This window comes from Gadus morhua, unplaced genomic scaffold (genome assembly GCF_902167405.1).
Source record: "Gadus morhua unplaced genomic scaffold, gadMor3.0, whole genome shotgun sequence".
In the NCBI taxonomy this organism is placed as follows: domain Eukaryota; kingdom Metazoa; phylum Chordata; class Actinopteri; order Gadiformes; family Gadidae; genus Gadus; species Gadus morhua.
This window is the reverse complement of record NW_021963961.1, coordinates 142070-165337: the sequence shown is the minus strand read 5'-3', so window position 1 is coordinate 165337 and position 23268 is coordinate 142070. Positions and strand designations below refer to the sequence as shown.

Here is a 23268-nt window from a genome sequence, read left to right as displayed (position 1 = left end):
GATTTTCTGACACTTTTCTTTCATTGCTCTTGTCGTCTCACTCCATTCCCTGTCAATTCAATCTCTCATTCTCAATTCATCACTCTCTCACTCTCCGAATCCCAAACCTCTCTCTCTCTCTCTCTCTCTCTCTCTCTCTCTCTCTCTCTCTCTCTCTCTCTCTCTCTCTCTCTCCCCTCTCCCCCCCTATACTCTCTCTTTTTCCCCTCCCCTAGAGCTGGTGTCCACCAACAGGTCTTCCGTCTTCAGCGGTCACCAAGGAGATCTCGCGCTGACCGCCGTCTTCCTCGACGAGTACCATGACCGCCTCTTCCTGGGCGGGAAGGATGTGCTCTACTCTCTCACGCTGGGCCCCGCCGCTACCGAGTCCAAAGAGGTGAGAACCTCTTTAGAAGGTCAAAGAGTTCTGAGTCAAAGAGGGTTTTTCAACTCATTTCAATTTTTTGATAATTCACCATTTCTAAGCATATAATGGCCGCTGTCAGGGAAAGTGGATTTTTTGCCATCTGTCGTATCACTCTGCAAGTCCAGTAACTTATCAACCCCAGCGTCCTCGGTTGCGAAGCGAAGTCAACGTCTTTGGCGGACTGGCGGTGTGAAGCTACTTTTTTCATTTTGGCAAGTAGCCTTGTAAAAAGAGGGATATTGAATAGAACGTCGCCTTATTTTCGCGATAATGACCGGCGTTCTATACATTATCCCTTACAGAAACTAGAAAGGTAGAAGTGTTCCATAGTTTCCATAATGCTAAAGACGTGTCTAGTTCACCGTCATGTTTCGGCACATGTAGGCCTATCTGCCTAAGCCCACGTTGCAGGTAGTTTTGCAACACGTCTAGGTGGTACATGCGTAGCAAAAGTGATTTGTATCCGTATGAGGCAGAGCGTCCGTGAGCGGGACAAACTTGCAGCACTAACCAATGAAAGTCGCCGGCAGGGGGTGCATTTTTCAAATTACATTTGGACCATCCATGACTTGTGAACATCTCTGATGTAGACAACCAATCTTCTCTACAAGTAGTCTGTCCATAATTTGCAATATTTTACAGTTAAGTCTGTTGAAGTTACTTAATGTTGACTTGCAGTTAATAGCTAGTAGCTATTTTCTAGGGTTAAAATGAAATGTATAAAAAGTCTGACGACTGATTTATGTCATCACACTGGTCACACTGATAGTATTTAATGATGGGGATCATCATCAATTATATGCCATGGAAGTGGAGATTCAGTGGTAATGGATGAAATAACAAACAATTAACTGTGTGCTGGTAATGTTTGGCTTTAAGATAATTAATGATTTCTCCCTTACAACACTTTTTTATGTAATTGATGCATACATTTGCAAGAAAGGTTTTTATCCCTCAAACACTCACGTACTGTAATGTACGAGGTCCAAAATAGCCTCCATCTGTCGTCACATGGGGACCTTAGATCACTGATAAGGGTTCTGTAAGTAATGTACAGCAGGGGCCCGTGATAGATGGCCCTTTGAGATCCCCTAACCCCTCTTAGTTCTGCTCTTTCACCCGGCCGAACATCTGTAAAAAGTGCTTTCTTCTTGTCTTAAATTCACAGTACACAGTACACAGTGATTTGGTGTTACTGTGTCATCACTGGAAATATCGATGCACAAATTAAGGACACAAAGACACAGCATACTTAATCAGATACATGTGCTGTATATGAATAGATTTTCTCTTAATTTATTGGCAATTTATTGGTAGAATCAATAAAAAATAGTTTTTTTTTCCATTCGATTATAATATTTACTTACTCATCTAGAATATACAAAAAATGGGTAACTTCTTGATCTGTTTAAAGTCTCTTCGTGCCGGACCTGTTCTTCATTGAGTTCCCTCGGTCTTGCTCAGCCCCCCGGCAATCCAGCATGAAGCACGAGCCCCACATGTCTCCTGTGTTGTCAGGGCAGGGAGAGTGGCACGCCCTCCCTTGCACTGGAACACCTGCAGGAACCGCAACTCCTTCAATCCCCCTCACCACCCCTTGTAAATCAACCTGGCCGTTGGTTCTCGTTTCCACATGTGCCCGTCAGCCTCAAAACTCCACGTCTATCGGCGTGACGGACGCCGGAGCACAGCCCCCTCCACCTTCCCATCTGAAGGAGTTAAGGGCGGCTTACCCTCCGTAGGAGATGGGTGCTTGAGTGGGTGCTTCTATTCGTTTGAGTGGGTGCTTCTATAGAGACACCCAAAGTCGCTCATTCCGGGACATCTGTAGACCTTTATTATGGGAGGATCCCGCACTCTAAGCCGTTCTTTAGCTGCTATCTACGCAGAAGTATGAATTATATATAATCCATCCATTGCACTTCAGAGGGTCAGGGGTAACACTGAATGAGGACAGACATGAGAAATGAATTATGGCCGGTGCCAAGAAGTCTGATCCTTTATGGATAATTTTGCTGACAAGGGTCCACAGTCATTAAACATCCTGCGGTTGATGGATGGTGGGGGGAGAGAGTGAGATAGAGAGAGAGAGAGAGGAGGAGGAGAGAGAGAGAGGGAGGAGAGAGAGAGAGAGAAGAGAGAGAGAGAGAGAGAGAGAGAGAGAGAGAAGAGAGAGGAGAGAGAGAGAGAGAGAGAGAGAGAGAGAGAGAGAGAGACTGGGGAGAAAAGGGAAAAAGAGGGGAAGGAGAGAGAGAAGAGAGAGACGTATAGAGAAACAAAGCAAGAAAAGGGTAGCAGCAGTTACATTTGGGGACAAAAAATTGCTTGCATTAGTCTAAGTTGACATGCTAATCACCGGCAGTAAGGATATCCTTGTTTTTTTTTTTATAAAAAACAAACGTAATTTAAAGATTCAGGTTCAGGTTCAGTCAGTTCAGGTCCTGGCAGTCATGTGTAGGAACCCATCCATCCAAGTCCATCCATGTAGCAGGTCAGAACAGAGGGCTCCAGTGTACACGATGTACAGGTGAAGTATCGCGTTACGTTCCACTAGCAGCATGCTCAGAGGTCAATTATAAAGCAGTACAGCTCACACATGGCTTTGTGCCACAAGTCTGCAAAGTCCTAACCAGACAAGGAGAGCTCATTGGAAGATTATAGATAACAAGCAACATAAAGCAAAGAAATATATGAAAGCTATCGCATGGGAATCTAATTGTACCGTGGAATTCCTCCTTAATCCTGTGCATTTCGGGGTGGTTTTCGCAGATGTGAGCTTTTGTTTGGGCTAGCAAGTCTTTTTTATCTTTTTTAGATTTATTTTCTGAGGCTAGGAATGGTTTGGACTGCAGGAGTATGTGCTGTGGAGCAAGGAGCGGTCACTAAATTAAAACCGAGCTTCACGTCACTCACGCTGGCTTTGCATGTCGAGGAGAAAAGCATTAGCCATGCTCCCTGCACACAGCTATCCTTGAACCCTTATTGTTTTTCAGTTTCCACTGAATAGTGCCCTAAATTCTTTGTTTTCTTTCTAATCATAAGAATACTTTAATTATAATAATATTTTAAAAGTATAATTGTATTTTAATGTTTTTTTATTACGTATTATGTTTTTTTTGTTATTATCTTTTTTATGTTTATAAGTGCTACTTAAATATTCAAAGAGTTGTAAATAATTATGAGTGTTTATGTGTTTGCATACTTATGTGAGGCTTGTTTGTTTGTTGGCATGAGCATACGGGTTTGTATGTAGTTGTGCATGCATGCAGGTATGCATGTGCTCATGTGACTTGGTAGAGGCATGCAAAACAAATTGTTTTTGTGTGTGTTTACATTTGTGTTTTGCATGTATGGGGCATCGAGGCTATGTTAAACGTCTGGGGAAGGAGACTGAAGTAAACCAGAGCCAAGATGTTTATCCATTGTTTCATTTCCCTCCATGTCTGACTTGACTCGGAAGTCTGCTACTCTCATATGTTCATCGCACACAATACTCGCTGAGGCCCTGACCTCTGCAACATACACGTGCGCACACACACACACACACACACCACACACACACACACACACACACACAACCACACACACACACACACACACACACACACACACATAAACACAGACCCACCTTATCACTGTCTCTATCTCTCTCTCTATGCATGCATACACACAGACATTCACACAATACACAGTCACAAACATAAGCACGCACACACACACACACACACACACACACACACACACACACACACACACACACACACACACACACAGCACACACACCGACACACACACACACACACCACACACACCACACACACACACACACACACACACACACACACACACACACACACACACACACACTAACACTGAAAACATGTGGAGCTACAGAGCTGGTCTGTAATTTAATTTCTATTATTCCATCAAGATTACGTGATATACATGCAGCCATCTGTAGTTTAAAGGACTCCTGACTTTATCTGATTTATTGAACAGTCACCCACAAACCCCATGGTGTGCCAGTAATCAGTACACACTACATACGCACACTTCCAGACTTCAATGTTAAAACAATGCCCCCGCACGTATAGTATTCCTTACATTCGCCTTCGGCCCACAAATAGTCTGCTTTAAAAATCTAACCAGATCCTCTTTCTACCCGAACAGTAAACATGAAACGGAGAGGCATGAAGTAGTGTCAAAGACTTGTGTGGTTTGCCCGTCCCCCCACCCAGGGCCAGATCTATACATTACGCGGGGGAACCAGAGAGACCATCAGAGACGTACAGCCCCATGTTTCCCCTTCTCACAAGAGAAGAGTTGTCCCCCCCACCCTGCCTCTCTCGAAACACGAACACATCACATTCTCGTACTCCTCACCACAAACTATAAAAAATAATATCCGAGACGAACGACTTCTGCCACGGTTGCTATTATTCGAATTAGGATTATTATTATCTGTATTATCCCACGGTGCCAGCGAAGGCAGCGCGCCGAAGCCGTTGGTCGACCCGCCAGTGGGAACACCGGCGCCACAAAACGGCCGCAGACACACCTCTCGTGCCGCCGTGCGATTGGTTGAGGGCTCCGGTGTGTCTCGCTCTATCGCGTACTGAAGGACGCTTAATAGAAGGGGAACAGGAGAGGTCCAAACGCATTTCCAAGACCCCTGTATGGCATGGACGTGCCAATGGACGGTCCAAACCACAGCGCCCCCTCCACCAGCCGCCGCCACAGCCCACCGTAGTGGAGGGTATTTAATCGGGTGTAAAAGCCTTGGTGCTTCACAGCCAGTTACACAACACGTCGTCTTCTAATCGGATCCTTATGTGTCTCCGTGCTAAAACATCGATTTGGAGTATGTTGGATGCGGGGCGAGAGGGAATGGAGTCAAATTATGGTTTATGTAGCATCACACCAGCTGTGTGTCTATCGAATGGACCCGACGGGTGTAGCGAAAGAGCATTTGCCGCTAGCCGAGTCGAATTAAAGAACAATAAATAATGCCGTAGCGTGTGGAAATGCTCCACATTGTGATGTAAATGTTTGACTTTGTCCCCTGGTGAAAAGTGTAGCGCAACGTAAACAAATTATGATTGGGGGGGCTGTGCGTGCTCTATACGTTTAGCGTTGGGATCACTCAGCGTTGTTTTTCTTGGGCCTACAGACACCGCCGGAGCCAATCGGAGATTCTGTCATTCATCGCCCCCTCGCAGCCACCACCATTGGTTCAGCCAGTTGGGTCGTTCCTACAGTCAGGTTTCAAACCCGACTTAAGAGGGCGTTTTGAGCTAAAGCGTAATATTGCTCGGGTCGAAGGTCATCTATTTGGCCTTGGGGATAAATTAAGATAAAGTAAATAATGTCTTTTGTACGGTTATATTTATGTAATTATTCAAAAACAAGATGATTTAATAGTTGTTAGTGGTTGAGATAATTACTATAGATGTTTTCAATCCATACCGTCTGAATTGTTTTACTTTTTTAGTGCAGTTTCTATGCAGGTCTGTTTGTAATTGAAACTGCTTGTAATTATTATTAATAGAGGGTGCTTCCCTTAAAACCCCACGTGGCATGCCTATTTGAATCACTGTGGCCTCAACGCTATATCAGAAACAGTTAGCCACAGTGAACAATGTGGCATTGAGAAGGCCATATGTGATGACTGCATCTCTTTCATCACACTCCATGTAACCGTACTCGCGTCCAAGGGACCGAGGACTGGGTTTTAAGACCGGGCCGGCTTCCGCGGAGTATCAGCTCCACTGAGCCGTGTCCAACCCGCCCCGCTGCTCCTGATGATTTACTAACCGAGGGCGATCCGGTGCCAGGTTTTAGAAAGGCCCGTTTCAAACGGCACATTATGCGAGTGAACCATGAGACCACAACAGCGTGCTACGGGTTTTAATTCAAAAAAATTTGGGGGGTAATTTGGGGGTATGCCCTGATGTGGAGTAAACTGTCTTAAGTCAAAGCGTACAACAAATGGGCGATTGTTCGCTGATTCACCATGTTTTGCTAAATTATTCCTTTGAACACTCCAGATAAAGGTTATAACTATGTGTTTCAGGTGACGCAGGATGAAGTCAGGGCCTTCCTCGGGAGATTAACTTTAGGCCCTGCAGTTTGAATATGATCAACATTTAAGTTCTGAGAATGTTTTGGCAAAAGCTAAAACAAAACTGCCTTCATATTTTTGGGGTCTGCTTGTCATCTTCTTTTGTCTGGCATCTTTCCTTCAAAATGAGGCACGCATGATAACATCAGTGCCTTGACATCATACTCAAGTAAGCTCTTCTCCTTATGGTAATTATTATCCTAGGTTTAAGAAGATGTCAAGCAGCATAAAAAAAGTAAGAACATGCACTGAAACAGACGCTGCATTTGAAATCTCAAACCACAGCTTTTTAGCACTCACAGTACCCTGTATATCACTCCCTTAAAACAAACACATTATCCAGACATTCAAGGGCTTTGGTTTGGGTTTGAATGACGATGTCTGTGATGTCCATACGAGAGCTTCATGTGGCTACATGTGAAAGGTGCAGGTGTGTTTTGGGATCAGTCTCTCTCACAGTTTTTGGAAATAGGTGATTTATGGAATGGTTGAATCTATTTATAACATGTACAGTATTCTAGTCTGGAATAGAAAATGAACATGTGTGTGTGTTTGTGTGTGTGCGTGTGTGTGTGTGTGTGTGTGTGCGTGTGTATTTTCGTGTGTGCATGTGTGTTAATGTGTGCGTGTTGGGTTTAATAGGAGCAAAGGATACCACAGCACAGATCACATTACTTAGTCTGGTTTATTATCGTTTGGCCAATCTCCTTTTTTGTCCATTTCATAACTGAAACACACACACACACACACACACACACACACACACACACACACACACACACACACACACACACACACACACACACACACACACACACACACACACACACACAGACACACACACAAACAGAAACACATACACACACACACACACACACACACAGACACACACACAAACAGAAACACATACATGCACAGAAAAAATAAAGAAATATACTATTGCAAAGGCTAGACAATGGGATAGCCACAAACACACGCACACACAAAAAAAACTCCTTCGTCCCATCTGTTCCCTCTGGGTGGAGTTCAGCCGCCAAATGGTAGTCATTCTTCCGGCCGGCTCGACAAAGACGTATTGTCTCAGATAAACCATAGACAGCAACACACTGAAGTACCGTATTACTCAATTGACCAAAAACCAAACAGCCAGAAAGACCAATGCAGCATCAGTCATCAGAAAACATTATCTTTGTTCATGTTACTGGTCAATTAGGGCAGATGGAATCATTGTTTTCCCCTCAAAACAAAGATCGAGGGTAGAATTCCTACTCAACTGTTGTTGGATGTGATCTGTGAGAACTGTGTTGACCACGATAAAAGGTTTGTGAGATCCAGATGTTTTCGGTTGGATTTGTGGAATCCATGACTTTATGTCTCTGTCGGACTAGACTACAATTTTTATTTTTCTCTGGACATTTTTGGTAGTCGATTACGATTTTCTCAGGGGAATTTGGAATTGCAGCCAATATCTTTCGGGAGTTCATGTTCGGGAATCAGACAGGAAGTAATTAGAGCTGTCAGTTAAACGCGTTATTAACGGCGTTAACGCAAACCAAATTTAACGGCGTTCAATTTTTTAACGCGCGATTAACGCAATTATTTTATAAAAAAAAAAAAAAATTTTTTTTTTTTTTTTGGCTCAAAACAAAGAAGCAGTAGCCTGACTGCTATGTTCAAATGACATTTGTTCAAAGCAGTCGTTTAATTGCACTATAGGCTCTTTTTTTGTATCGTCCTGTTTTGATCAGTGTATATGCCAATGTTGTTATCAATAAAAAATCATTTGCACAAGGCAAGCCGATGCACTTCACCATGTTAATAAGAGAATTAAAATGAGAAGAATTATGGGACAAAAAAATCAAGGGATATTTAGCATAGAAAAAGAATGTGCGATTAATCGCGATTAATTAGAGTTAACTATGACATTAATGCGATTAATCACGATTAAATATTTTAATCGCTTGACAGCTCTAGAAGTAATATCTAAACCCTGGGCTGATTTAAAAAAAGGCAAGGTTAGCTTTATATTGAGATCACAATGATGTAGCATTCAGTATTAGAAGTTCTCAAGTTTTTTCAATTATGTATCAGCCATAGTATTCGCAAAATGACCTACTTGCTGCTGACTCCAAAATGTGTTTCCAATTGAATATCATTTTTCTTATTTCTTTTTTTGGCCATTTTTATTCATACAAGACAAAGAAAATTATTTAATTTGGTATTTTTTTTGTACTCAATCAAGGAACAACACCACTACCATCCAACATACTAACTAGTGCCTTGCTCGCTAGTGAGGCAGTAGTTAGCCTAGGGTTATTGAGGGTGTTTTTATGTACAGCTCTACCTAGAAGTGAATATAGCGTGTGACCGGCTTCCAGAGGTGTCAAGTAACAAAGTACAAATACTTTGTGACCTTTCTTAAGTAGAAATTTATACTTTACTTGAGTAATTATTTTTCAGCCGATTTTTTACTTCTACTAATTTTCTGTACTTTCTTCTTCTTACATTTAAAAAATAACCTTGTCACTCCTATTTCATTTTGTCTTGCTTTCATTCCTGTGCTGTGCCCCCGATAAGAATTGTATCCCCGGCCGCGGGTGTGCGCTTGCATCCAGTGCAGGCGGAAGGACACTGCTTCGAATTCATCCAAGGCTGATGTGTTTCAAAATGTTGATTATCAACGAGGCTGTAAAGTAGTAATTTATCTGTCAAAATTTATGTTTTATTCTTCCGACATGTTTACAATCTTTATTCACTCATTGCACCGGCCAAACTGACAGCTGTCTACTGAAAAACAGCTGATCGTATTTTATTCCTGTATCCACAATTCAGTTGCAAAATCGGAGGATGTTGTTGCAAAATATTGTCAATAAATAAAAATAATAACACTGATCATGGTAGGCCTAATAATGTAGGCCTATCGCAATTATAAATATGAAAAATAGCGAAAATATGTGTCCTTTCACTATAATGCATACTGAATGAAGAATTTACATGTTTCTTCTTCCCTAGCCAAAGTTATAAAGGGGGGATACATATTTTGTCAGACTTTACTTTTGACCTGCCAAAATATGTTTTGGCAGGTCTAGTATACATACTTCTTTTTGAGCAATGAATGTGAATACTTTTGACACCTCTGTCGGCTTCCAATACATCCCAATGTGGCCAAGATATAAACACTTTAAGATAATGAAATAGATGGGAGGGTGGATGAAAAACCATAACACATATACAGAAGTATGTAAGAGTTAAAGTTAAAATTTGAACAGTGACTAGAGTTCGTTGAATCCAGTCAGTTGATGGACTTTTTAGTCATCTTTTGGAGCATTTGATTAAGACAAATTGATACCAAATAATCAGTATTCATAGCCAAAGCCAATATTAGCATCGTATAGACGTCAACCCTAATGAACCTTGACAGCATATGCTTACAAAATCAAATGGAAGATAGTTCCACTATTCTGAAGTAATTTAGTCCCCATCTCAGCTACGTCAAGCTTGTGGGCTTGTTGGTGGTTCTTTAATGAAGCCTAGGCACAAGACAATTTAAAAATAAACAAGATCCATGCAGAGTAGGCATATGGTAATATAGCGTAGGAAGCTCCTGCATTCCAATTTATTAATCTCATCAACTCTGTCTCAAGTAACAAAGTCATTCATTATCTTCCTCCCCCCCCCCCTCTCTCTCTATCACCTGTCTCAGATCCACTGGCCGCCATTGCCAGGCAACAGGGATGACTGCATCCAGAGGGGAAAAGAACCCCAGGTAAGTGGCTCTTCTTCACCAATCTACCTCAACGCATGCCGTTGAATTTAAATTATACCTGGCTCTCTTTTTTACTGATTGCTCTGAAGAACTCATCTTTTAAGGAACTTTAAACAAACAAACCTTTCAAACCGAACCCGTCAACTCCATCCCCAAAACAATTGGTGATGTGGTTTTCCCGAGTTTAGAAGGCCTTGGCATAAAAATTGTCTGCACATCAAGAAAGACCCAATTTCCCATAACAGTGTTTCACAGTTGATTGTGATGTCCCAGAGGTTCAGTCACATTCTTTGGTTAATCTCTTTTGAATCTCTGTGTAATCATCCTCGAGGGCCAAGATGCAGATCTCCCCCCCACAAAAAAAAAGACATAAAATTACAGGAAAAAACGGTCTCCCCTAAAGAGTCACCCGGAGCCGAGAGACAAAACAACACTAACGCTAAACACAAGCCGGCCTGATTGTTACGGCGTCCGCCTGGCCTGCGGCACGCGCAGCAGACTGGGGATAACGTTAGAACCCCAGCTTCATCAGACCACAGCCACGCTTTTTAACACGAGACTGAAGTTTCCTGCCCTGCGGTGCTGTCGCCTCTGATCTCCTTCCTATGCATCCTCCCCCCCGCCCCTGTATACCGTAAGACAAACAGCGGCGAGGAGCACACCCTGACGCAGGGGAACCAGATGTAGACGGGAGGTTCTCCGCCTTTTAATGAAGACCGGGGGAGGAGGGGAAATTAAGGCCTGAGGCTCGCCAGGAAGAGAGGGGGATACAAGCAGGCCAGCAGGCTGTCTCGTTTCAACAAATTTCTGGCCGGACGAAAGTTTTCATCAGCATTTTGAAAAGGCTGTCCATCCATATTAAAACTTGAACTTCTTGGTGTTTCTACACCAGCCACCTGCAGAGGCCTGGATCTCGTCCCAGTTGTGATTTTTTTTCTGAGACATGTGTTTTGCACGACCACACATCAACTGCAAATCCGGCGTTTCCAGATTAATACATTTGGGGAGGTTTATAAAAAGTTCTGTTTTTGCAACAGAAGAAACAAAAGTTTTGTCTTAAACTTATTACATTCAGCGAGCAGGGTGAGTGAATACATCAAGGGAAGAAAGTTGGAGGATGAAGGTGAAATGAGGGCAGAGGACGTTGATGAAGGAGCTATGAAATACTCAAGGGAATAAGATGGATGTCTTATGTAACTCCCAGTCTCAACTCGAAACCGATGCAGAAACCGATGCAGTCATTTTGATGCAATAACTGAAAATGAATCTATGAGCATTTTTTGTTTTAATTAATCAAACATTAAATGGTCGTCTCTGAAGTGGTTCTTTGATGCTGGCAGCGAAACAATACATTTCTCTCAATAGCCTTCAACCCTGAACTCCTTGGGATTCGAACAACAACACCTCAATGGCCAGAGAAGCAGAGAGGAAGAGGGGATGATAGGAGCTCCAGATTACATCTCCTGATGAAAAGTCATTACTGAAGTGAATGTTCATTTGGGCTCGGGAAAATACAACGGAAAAGTCTACGGAGAAAGAACATTGAACGGCTTGTTTGGAAAATGTAAATGAAAAAAGAAAAAGTGCATAGGGCAAATGAGGGGAAAAAAACGATTAGCCATAAAGAAAGAATGAAGGAAAAATAAGAAAGGAACGAAAGAAAAGCTTGGGGCTGCGTTGTGATGAGGACTCTTTGATGTATAGAGACACCATGCAACTCCCTCCAAGATGGAGTAGGCCACTCAGTGGCTTTGTGGTTCCTAGACTTCATAAAACAACTGCAATTACTGCTTTATACGCACATAAACACATGGCCAAACACACACGCACGCGCATGTCCTCAAGTTATGACAATACATACACACACACCCCCCTCACACACAAATACACACCCACACACACACTCATAAATTTGCTGACCTGGCATACGATATTTACCATTTAAACTTGTAAACAAACACACAGAATCCCGCAGTATGTACTCTAGGCACACAAAGGGAAAATAGATTCTAGATAGAAAAAGCTTCTGACAAAAGTTGTGTTTGTGACAAGAAATGTCTTAATGCCCATATGGTATTAGTTAGTTTGTGCACGTTTGTGTCAGTGTATGTGTGTGTGTCTGTGTGTGTATGTGTGTATGTGTGTGTTTATGCATCTGTATGAGGGGCTATGAGGGGCCGTCTGGGACAGAATTCATACTTGGTCTTACACACACTATTATACTCTCTCACATACACTATTATACTCTCTCACATACACTAAATACTCTCTCACATACACTACTACTCTCTCTCACATACACTACTATACTCTCTTACATACACTACTATACTCTCTTACATACACTACTATACCCTCTCACATACACTACTATTCTCTCTCACATACACTACTATACTCTCTCACATACACGACTATACACTCTCATACTTACATGTAAAAGGAGTTTAATAGTTTGAATGAAACGGAAGTGAGTTTGAATGAAACGGAATTGAGTTTGAATGAAACGGAAGTGAGTTTGAAATGTTCATAAGAGTCCGCAGAAATCGAATATCAATATTATTTTAGTGTAATTACATTGTGTATATGCACAAGCCATCTTATACAAAGCAGCCGAAAAATAGAAAACCGAAACGCTACTATGTTTTTTTTTAGAAAACTGCGATTCAGGGTTTGAATTCTGCTATTGTCGTCTGATTCATTGAATCCGCTGTGTTTGCCAGTGTCTCAGGGTCTTCCGACTCTGGGGAAGAGCCTGCTAGTTTACGCACACCCCTTGCGCATTTGTTCTCTCAACCACACGTGAGACGTTGTTTGACATGCTGGATATCGTCAGAAAGGTATTTTCATTGGCTATTAGGATATCTAAGGCCCGTCCCCGACCCTTGCTGTCTGCTGGTGTAGCTGTCAATCAAAGTATACACGCACCGTTTTGATAGTGATCGCCTCATTGGCTTGTAAGGCTTGTAAACAAGGAAGTATTGGTCTTACAGACATGTGGGAGGGCTCTATGTCACCGTGAGACCCTGGCAAACACAGCGGATTCAATGAATCAGACGACAATAGCAGAATTCTAACCCTGAATCGCAGTTTTCTAAAAAAAAACAGTAGCGTTTCGGTTTTCTATTTTTCGGCTGCTTTGTATAAGATGGCTTGTGCATATACACAATGTAATTACACTAAAATAATATTGATATTCGATTTCTGCGGACTCTTATGAACATTTCAAACTCACTTCCGTTTCATTCAAACTCACTTCCGTTTCATTCAAACTCACTTCCGTTTCATTCAAACTATTAAACTCCTTTTACATGTAAGTATGAGAGTGTATAGTCGTGTATGTGAGAGAGTATAGTAGTGTATGTAAGAGGGTATAGTAGTATGTGTAAGAGGGTATAATAGTGTATGTAAGAGAGTATAGTAGTGTATGTAAGAGAGTATAGTAGTGTATGTAAGAGAGTATAGTAGTGTATGTAAGAGAGTATCGTAGTGTATGTAAGAGAGTATAGTAGTATGTGTAAGAGAGTATAGTAGTGTATGTAAGAGAGTATAGTAGTATGTGTAAGAGAGTTTGAATGAAACGGAAGTGAGTTTGAATGAAACGGGAAAGTTTGAATGAAACGGAAGTGAGTTTGAATGAAACGGAAGTGAGTTTGAATGAAACGGAAGTGAGTTTGAAATGTTCGTAAGAGTCCGCAGAAATCGAATATCAATATTATTTTAGTGTAATTACATTGTGTATATGCACAAGCCATCTTATACAAAGCAGCCGAAAAATAGAAAACCGAAACGCTATTATGTTTTTTTTTTTAGAAAACTGCGATTCAGGGTTAGAATTCTGCTATTGTCGTCTGATTCATTGAATCCGCTGTGTTTGCCAGGGTCTCACGGTGACATAGAGCCCTCCCACATGTCTGTAAGACCAATATTTCCTTGTTTACAAGCCTTACAAGCCAATGAGGCGATCACTATCAAAACGGTGCGTGTATACTTTGATTGACAGCTACACCGGCAGACAGCAAGAGTCAGGGACGGGCCTTAGATATCCTAATAGCCAATGAAAATACCTTTCTGACGATATCCAGCCTGTCAAACAACGTCTCACGTGTGGTTGAGAAAACAAATGCGCAAGGGGTGTGCGTAAACTAGCAGGCTCTTCCCCAGAGTCGGAAGACCCTGAGACCCTGGCAAACGCAGCGGATTCAATGAATCAGACGAAAATAGCAGAATTCAAACCCTGAATCGCAGTTTTCTAAAAAAAAACATAGTAGCGTTTCGGTTTTCTATTTTCCGGCTGCTTTGTATAAGATGGCTTGTGCATATACACAATGTAATTACACTAAAATAATATTGATATTCGATTTCTGCGGACTCTTATGAACATTTCAAACTCACTTCCGTTTCATTCAAACTCACTTCCGTTTCATTCAAACTCACTTCCGTTTCATTCAAACTATTAAACTCCTTTTACATGTAAGTATGAGAGTGTATAGTCGTGTATGTGAGAGAGTATAGTAGTGTATGTGAGAGAGAATAGTAGTGTATGTGAGAGGGTATAGTAGTGTATGTAAGAGAGTATAGTAGTGTATGTAAGAGTATAGTAGTGTATGTAAGAGAGTATAGTAGTGTATGTAAGAGAGTATAGTAGTGTATGTAAGAGAGTATAGTAGTGTATGTGAGAGAGAGTAGTAGTGTATGTGAGAGAGTATAATAGTGTATGTGAGAGAGTATAATAGTGTATGTGAGAGAGTATAATAGTGTGTGTAAGACCAAGTATGAATTCTGTCCCAGACGGCCCCTCATACATCTGAGTGTGTGTGTGATTGTATCTATTCAAAGTGTTTGAAATGGCGGCTGAGATGCTTGCATCTTGTGTCATTTTTATGAGCATTTCCTTCCCCTGTTGCCCTTGGGGCTAGTTACAGATTGTGTTTGTGTTTGTGTGTGTGTGTGTGTGTGTGTGTGTGTGTGTGTGTGTGTGTGTGTGTGTGTGTGTGTGTGTGTGTGTGTGTGTGTGTGTGTGTGTTTGCTTATGAATGTGTGCATGTGTGCACAATTTTGTGTGTGATGGAGAAGCTGTCGCAGGTCCTTCCTCTGTGTGCCTTAGTGTTGAATCACACGTATTGGTCAAAAGATTCTTCTGCTCCCTGTCCTCTGGCTGTGCTGATCTATGTGCTGCCAAGACAGAGACAGGAACACATGTACAAACACACATAATGAGAGAGAGAGAGAGAGAGAGAGAGAGAGAGAGAGAGAGAGAGAGAGAGAGAGAGAGAGAGAGAGAGAGAGAGATCGAAAGAGAGAGAGAGTATTTTACAAAACTACCATTACAAATTAAACGGTGGAACATCGTTGACAGGCTAATCTCTCCTTGTTGGCCCTGGCTCCATCATTACTATCTGGACCAGAGGGCTTCCTAACCCCGCCCCACTCAAACCAGAGGCAAGACGTTCACTTTGTATTAAACACTAATAAAACTTCTAAAGCATGAAATACATTCATATGCAAGTTGTAAGGTCTCAGCTTATGCCGTTAATAATTGGTCTTGGCTGCTTTAGAATACAGATGCTACCTGCCAAAAGCATGTCTGTCACTAGGACTGTGGTCTGCATTGTCAGGGAAGCGATCTCTAATGAGAAAAAGATGGTCCCCTCTCTCTATCTAGCACTCTCTCTCTCTCTCTCTCTCTCTCTCTCTCTCTCTCTCTCTCTCTCTCTCTCTCTCTCTCTCTCTCTCTCTCTCTCTCCCTCTCTCTCTCTCTCTCTCTCTCTCTCTCTCTCTCTCTCTCTCTCTCTCTCTCTCTCTCTCTCTCTCCTCTCTCTCTCTCTCCCCTTCCCTATTTCTGATCCCTCTCTCACTCCACCCATTCATATGCATGATGGTTAGTCAACATAATAGCCAAATGCACAAAATTCCCCAAAAATGCAATCATCTCCTGCATGACCATGAGCTAATTCAACCAATCGTTTTCTTCAGTGTTTAGGGCTTATTATAATGATAGTGTGGCTAGTTTTGTAAACCTTCACTCGGGCCTTAAACCCATCTCTATCCCTGGCCAGGGGTCATTGTGTGTTTCCTCTGGGGCTCCCTGGCATCCAGTAACCAGCAGGCCTCTAAGACGACCTCTGAGACCATTACACAGCTGCTGAGACCAAACGCTTTGACTGGGGCTTACACGCCTTGGACATCCAGCTCCGAAACGCTCTCGAAAGCGTGTCCACATCTGTGTGTGTGTGTGTGTGTGTGTGTGTGTGTGAGTGTGTGTGTGTGTGTGTGTGTGTGTGTGTGTGTGTGTGTGTGTGTGTGTGTGTGTGTGTGTGTGTGTGTGTGTGTGTGTGTGTGTGTGTGTGTGTGTTAGGCCTGGATCTTTGTGAGTGTGTCGCTGTTTGATGGCTCCACTGAGCACTGTCTGTTTACGTTGGAAGCTTCTCGCCAAATTCCTGACCCTCCACTCCTTGGTATGGTCAGGCTAGGTCCAGCCTAGTCCACGCTCTGGTGGAGTTGACCGCTACAACTAATTCAATTTAGTCCTCAATGAACAGATGGCTTCATGTGGCTTTGAGGACCCCGCAGATTTTCTGGCAGTTTAGTTGTTGTGTTGATATTGTAGGACTTTGTGTGTCTTTTTTGGACACTAGGACACAGCATATTCTGGCTTAACATTCCCAAGTTATGAGGTGCCGGTTTTAATAGCGAAATGAACAGCGATGCGATGTGCCAAGATTAGTCAAATCACTCAGTTTCAGTGAGGGTGCTAATCCAAGCGTTAGGACGCGATGACAGAGCGTATCGCCTTCCTCCACTCGATTGAAGACACATTTCCCGACGCCTCTCAGAGCCGTAGCGAAAAAAACGATCCCAGAGCTCCGCGACTTCAAGCCTTCCCTCCCTAACACCTTTATGAAAACATGTTCCAAATGAGGACTCCACGTGTCCTAATTGATTAAGTCCAACGGTTTACAGAGATGACAAGCAGACCTCTACACCCCCCCGGTCCTCAGTACCACAGTGCTGACCCAGGCAAACTGCTGCTAGTAATTACATCGCCCCTGGCTCCCCGGTGGGGGGCTGGGTCTCTGGTTCTCAGGTTCCCTGGATACATGCGGTTCCTCCCTGAAAGCCTAATTAAAGGACGGACACTCGCGGAGAGAAGAAATGAGGTTTGAGGCCCTGGTTTGTTTCTGGTGGTGTGTGCCTCCCATATTGCTGTTTAACCTCGGAAAGACCACACAACGTTCCGGAACAATCCCTGGGTGTGAGGCAGGAATGTGTTTTCCTACTTCGGTGTAAAGCTTCTCACTTAATTCTTGATCCTTTAAACGGTCCAGCAGACAACACAGATCTCTATTGTCCCGCTCTGCAGGGTGTGCAACACAACAGAGTCAGTCAAGCTGACATCGATCTAAACGGCTATCATGCATCAGAGTTATTATTATTATTTTTATTTTTTTTAATTCTTGATCAAGATGTTGATTCGATTCAAATTGTATTGTCAATTGTCGCTTCATTCTATCGATTGCATGATATATTCAATACATCTATACATCTTGCAATCAATAATAATGTGAATGTAGCAATATATCCCTAATCCAACCCTACTATTGTAAAGTATTGACCGTGTGGTAAATTAGCGTTTTTGCCGCCTTGCACGTTTGTTAAGTCTGCATTGATGCCATTTTAACGTATTGAAGTCAATGTATCAATGTCTTTAAAAGCATGTCCCCCGGACCAGGGATAATAGGGTAATTAAAAAGAACGGATGTTTAATCGCAGTGAACAGAAGTGTTCCCCTTTAGGACTCTCAAAACGTTGACTTAGAAGGACTCAGGAAATAAGGAGCTTACAAAGATTTGAAAGTAAACTACATTTGGATTGGTTCAAGCATGAGTACCCCCACCACGTGTTGATTAGATCCCGTGAATACAACAATTGTTAGTCTGAAAACAGGAGGTCAAAGGGTGCACTGAATCCGAGCAGGATCATAATGGCTCTCATACTATTGTGAATTCCTGAATCCCTCCGTACAATGAGCTCAGCGTCTAGAAGTGAAGACTCTCTTCGGTTCATAGCAGAGGTTCTACAAATTTGTTCAACGCCCAGATCTTGATGTGGAGTACGGCTGCTAAATGCAACTGGAGGCTATCAATAGGCAATCAACTTAGATAATTCCGATGCAATTTGTAATAAAAATCGTTTAAATCTGCAATTAATCTGCATGCCAGATACCAACAAAATAATTGACAAAATAATCCACCCAATTGTCTATTTAATTATAATCTAATAATAATAATTAGCTGTTAAAAGAAGGCTTCAATCTGTCCACCCCAAACCCAACCTGTCACCAGGGCTCCACCTTGTCACTGGGCCGGGACCCAGAGCTAATAAACCCTAAGACCACACAGAGTTCAGCACGCTACACGCTACATATCTCAGGGTGGAGATAAACACACAGGCATTTCAACATCAGCTCCACCCTAAAGCAAAGCACCAAAGTATTTTTCCCTTGTCTGTTTTGGCTCAGTGAAGTGAAGCAAGACTACTCTTGGAGATGTGCAAACGTTTAGTTTTTTGGTCATACTAAACAAAACCATTGCAAATTACTTTGGTAAGAGACTCGGCTGACTTCAACGGACGCTAAAAGCCTTTCAGCAGTTTGGTTTAGTTTTATGGGAACGTGGTTTTGTACAACGTGAGAATTAATTGCAGTGGGAGGGCGTCATTGAATTGTGTAAACCGTTTATCTTTCTCCCGTGACAAAGTTTATCAAGTAGGTCTGGCTCCATGCTTTGGGTAGCGATCAACAACCTTTAAGTGGCTAATGGATGTTTGTGAGGCACACAGGCCATACACACACACACGTGTATACACAGCAGGCCACACTCACATATACAAAGCAGGAATCCACACATAGGCAAAGACACACACACACACAAACACACACACACACACACACACACACACACACACACACACACACACACACACACACACACACACACACACACACACACACACACACACACACATACACACACACACACACACACACACACACAAACAGACACATACACGCACACGCACAAGCATAAACAAAAACGAAAAAAAAAAAAAAAAAAAACAATGGCAGCTCTCACATTTTGATATGTGACTATATATGATAATGTAGAGAAAAAATATCTCCTTTCCTCCCCCTTACACACACACACACACACACACACACACACACACACACACACACACACACACACACACACACACACACACACACACACACACACACACACACACACACACACACACACACACACACACACTAAAACCAGACACGCTCCAGTCTCAATTATATGAGTTTGACCTGGTCAACATTAACTTTGGCAATCAACCAGTCTCTGTTTCCTCCTCGTTTCCACACCTGTTTTACCAGTGTCGGACCGACAGGGAAAGGGAAGTGGTCCCTCTTTACTAAAGGTGCAGCACAGATACAGTCTGACACCGACTTGCTACAAGTCGTCTTTGAGAAACGTAATAGTTACGACAATAATAAAGTAAAATTATTATTGAAAAAAGTCAAGTAACGCGTATTTCATTTGACACCCCTTTGGATTGTTTCATTCTTTCTTTGTTAATTTCATTATATTCCCTCTTTTCTCTTTTTCTTCTTTGGTACTTTCATTTGATCTTTCTTTCTTTCTATCTTTCTTTCTTTCTTTCTTTCTTTCTTTCTTTCTTTCTTTCTTTCTTTCTTTCTTTCTTTCTTTCTTTCTTTCTTTTTTCTTTGTTCTTTCTCTCTTTCATACTCTCTTCTTTCCAGCACATGTGCACACGTTCATCTTTTTTGTCTTGACCCATTTGCCCATGCCTCACAGTACTGTGTAAACCCTTATTTTGATCCTAATATGTTGTGAAATATTGATTTGACAAACCAGAGACACCATGTGGGATATTACTTGAACCAAAACAAATAATTGATGATAAAAAACCATTTTGTTGCATTACTGTTTCCAGACTGCGCGTGCTATCACATTTCATCTCATAAAACTGGTGTGTTGGGCGCATTACCAACATGTGGTATCAATAAACACTGTTAAGACATCAACTCCTTAGCATCATATCACCATGCACCCAGCCAGGTTAGCCGGGATCACATTTATGAAAAATTTGCAACATTAACCAATACACCTTCTCTTGTGTTTGTGTGTGTGTGTGTGTGTGTGTGTGTGTGTGTGTGTGTGTGTGTGTGTGTGTGTGTGTGTGTGTGTGTGTGTGTGTGTGTGTGTGTGTGTGTGTGTTACACAGACAGATTGTGCCAACTTTGTGCGTCTGCTGAAGCCGTTCAACCGCACCCACCTGCTGGCGTGTGGCACCGGGGCCTTCCAGCCCATTTGCTCCTACATCCACGTGGGCTACAGAGGAGAGGTGAGACCTCCTTGGGGGGATCAGTACACACACACACACACACACACACACACACACACACACACACACACACACACACACACACACACACACACACACACACACACACACACACACACACACACACACACACACACACACACACACACACACACACACACACAGATAGCTAGAGATGCAAGCATACATAGCAGACATACACACGTCAGAACACATAAACACACTAAACAGACACACATATGAATGGATTTATACACTCACACACACAGACACATAGAAAAACCCACAAACATACACAAACTGAATACACACACACATTCACATTCCACACACACTCTTTCACTCTCTGTCTCACATACTGAACACTTATTACATGACAAGAAACATTACTTTTGCATTCTTGATGCGGATTGCATGTTTGTGCACTATGAGAACAAGTAAGAGCGGGGAGAGTCTGGATATTGTATCGAGGCAGTATGCAGCTGCGCGGCAGGGTTGCCTCAGCTCCGCTGTGAGGCCTTCCGCACTGCCACTCAGCTGCACCATGGGGCTTCCCTTATAGCTGCGCCGTGAGGCCCGCTAGGAAGCAACCCAGCGGCCCATTAATACACGCCGCGGTAAAGGCTGTGCCTCTGGAATAGAAACAGAAAAACTGAACTAAAGACTTTTACAGATCGAGTTGATGAATGGGGCCATTGACCAGAGGCTGTCACTGTTGCTCAGTCCTAATGTATGGTTCTCCAGAGCTCAGGCCAGCATGACGTCGTGTCAGGCCCAACGGAAAGAGCCCCAGCTCAGCAGGAGGACCTAGGACGGATGGGTCCTGGCACTGAGATCCACATGCCAGGGGATCTATTTCTCTTCCTGTGCCGAGTGCAATTGAATCATTTGTGTGTGTCCGATGCTTGAGACTGTGTGTAAGTCCACGAATGTGCATATTAGTGTGTGCTTGCTTGAAATTGTCCTTGTGCATGTGTGCTGGCCTGTGTGTAAGTGCGTGCATGCATTTAAATGGTGGCTAGTGTGTGTGTGTGTGTGTGTGTGTGCGTGTGCGTTAGTGTGTGTGTGTGTGGGTGTGTGTGTGCGTGTGGGTGTGTGTGTGTGTGTGTGTGTGTGTGTGTGTGTGTGTGTGTGTGTGTGTGTGTGTGTGTGTGTGCATGTGTGTGTGTGTATGTGTGTGTGTGTGTGTGTGTGTGTGTGTGTGTGTGTGTGTGTGTGTGTGTGTACATTATAATCCTGCCACTGCCACTGGGTGCCCACCACATCATCTATCATCCTCCATGTGTGTGGTTTTGGTCTCGTACTGGTAGGACCCAGCATCAAACACACACACACACACACACACACACACACACACACACACACACACACACACACACACACACACACACACACACACACACACACACACACACACACACACACACACACAGACAGACACACACACACACACACACACACACACACACACACACACACACACACACACACACACACACATACACACACACTAACCCATCCAACCACAGCCTTCAAACTGCTACTGCAGCTGCAGCCCTATACTTTCTCGTACTGTGTGTGTGACGGGCATGGGTTAGATGGACACACAGGCAGATGAAGAGGAGACATTTATTTCCACTATTAGATGGGCTGTTTAAATGAGCAGGCTTTGTTGAATGATAAATCGTCTATTCTAGGAAGGATACTCTAGGTTAGACCATGTATGCTTTCTGCGGAGCCTGAACCACTTAAATGTCAACGAGGAGGCAGGGAATACAAATTGGACTCCAGTCTTCTGACAGACTTGGAAACAAGTACTAACTAAACATCAAACATTTCAAACTAATCATTGTGGGTATGTGTGTGTTTTTGGTGCATTAGAATTTGGGTTTGTGTGTATGTGTGTTTGTGATGGTACATCAGCATGCGTGTGTGTGTGTGTGTGTGTGTGTGTGTGTGTGTGTGTACGTGTGTGTGTGTATGAATGTGTGTTCATCCTTGGTGCATGTTTGTTTGTGTGTATGAGTTTGTGTGTGAGTGTGTGTGTGTGTGCATCATTGGTGCATGTTTCTTTGCGTTTATGAGTTTGTGTGTGTGTGTGTGTGTGTGTGTGTGTGTGTGTGTGTGTGTGTGTTTGTGTTTGTGTTTGTGTGTGTGCATCCAACGAACTGAGCAGGCCCCACCCTGAGTTAAGCAGACCCTGTAGATCGTCTTGGCGGGAGAGCAGGGGTCCAGGTAATGCGGCTGGCACCACAGGGAGCCTGTTCATTTATTTAACCAACCATTAAGTGGTCCAAAACACACAACCTTCTGTTTGTCCCACCGCTCTCTCGGGAATCCCCGGGATCATGACCTTCCACAATGGCCACTGGGTGGGTTGACCCTTGACCCCCGGGGTGTTTCATCTCCGCTCGGGACAGACGGAGACATACACAAAAACATGTAGCCGCGGCTCGCCCCCCCGCCGCTGACTCTATCTTTCAGCGCGGTCGCTGTGGAGGGGGGCAGCAGTGGGTCCCTCCTGCTCTCCGTCTCCCATCCTGCTTTCTGACTTTAGGT

General features: G+C 43.1%; 1 protein-coding gene across 1 annotated transcript in view; it reads left to right on the top strand.

The window, feature by feature from the left end:
- Window positions 1–215: 215 nt before the first annotated feature.
- sema3bl (sema domain, immunoglobulin domain (Ig), short basic domain, secreted, (semaphorin) 3bl) overlaps window positions 216–23268 on the top strand; it is a gene marked incomplete at its 5' end in the record, with an annotated part of 44916 nt that continues 21863 nt past the window's right edge. The window contains 3 exon segments of the mRNA XM_030349924.1: window positions 216–376; window positions 10231–10293; window positions 20590–20709. Of these exon segments, the coding sequence (XP_030205784.1) occupies window positions 216–376; window positions 10231–10293; window positions 20590–20709 (344 nt within the window).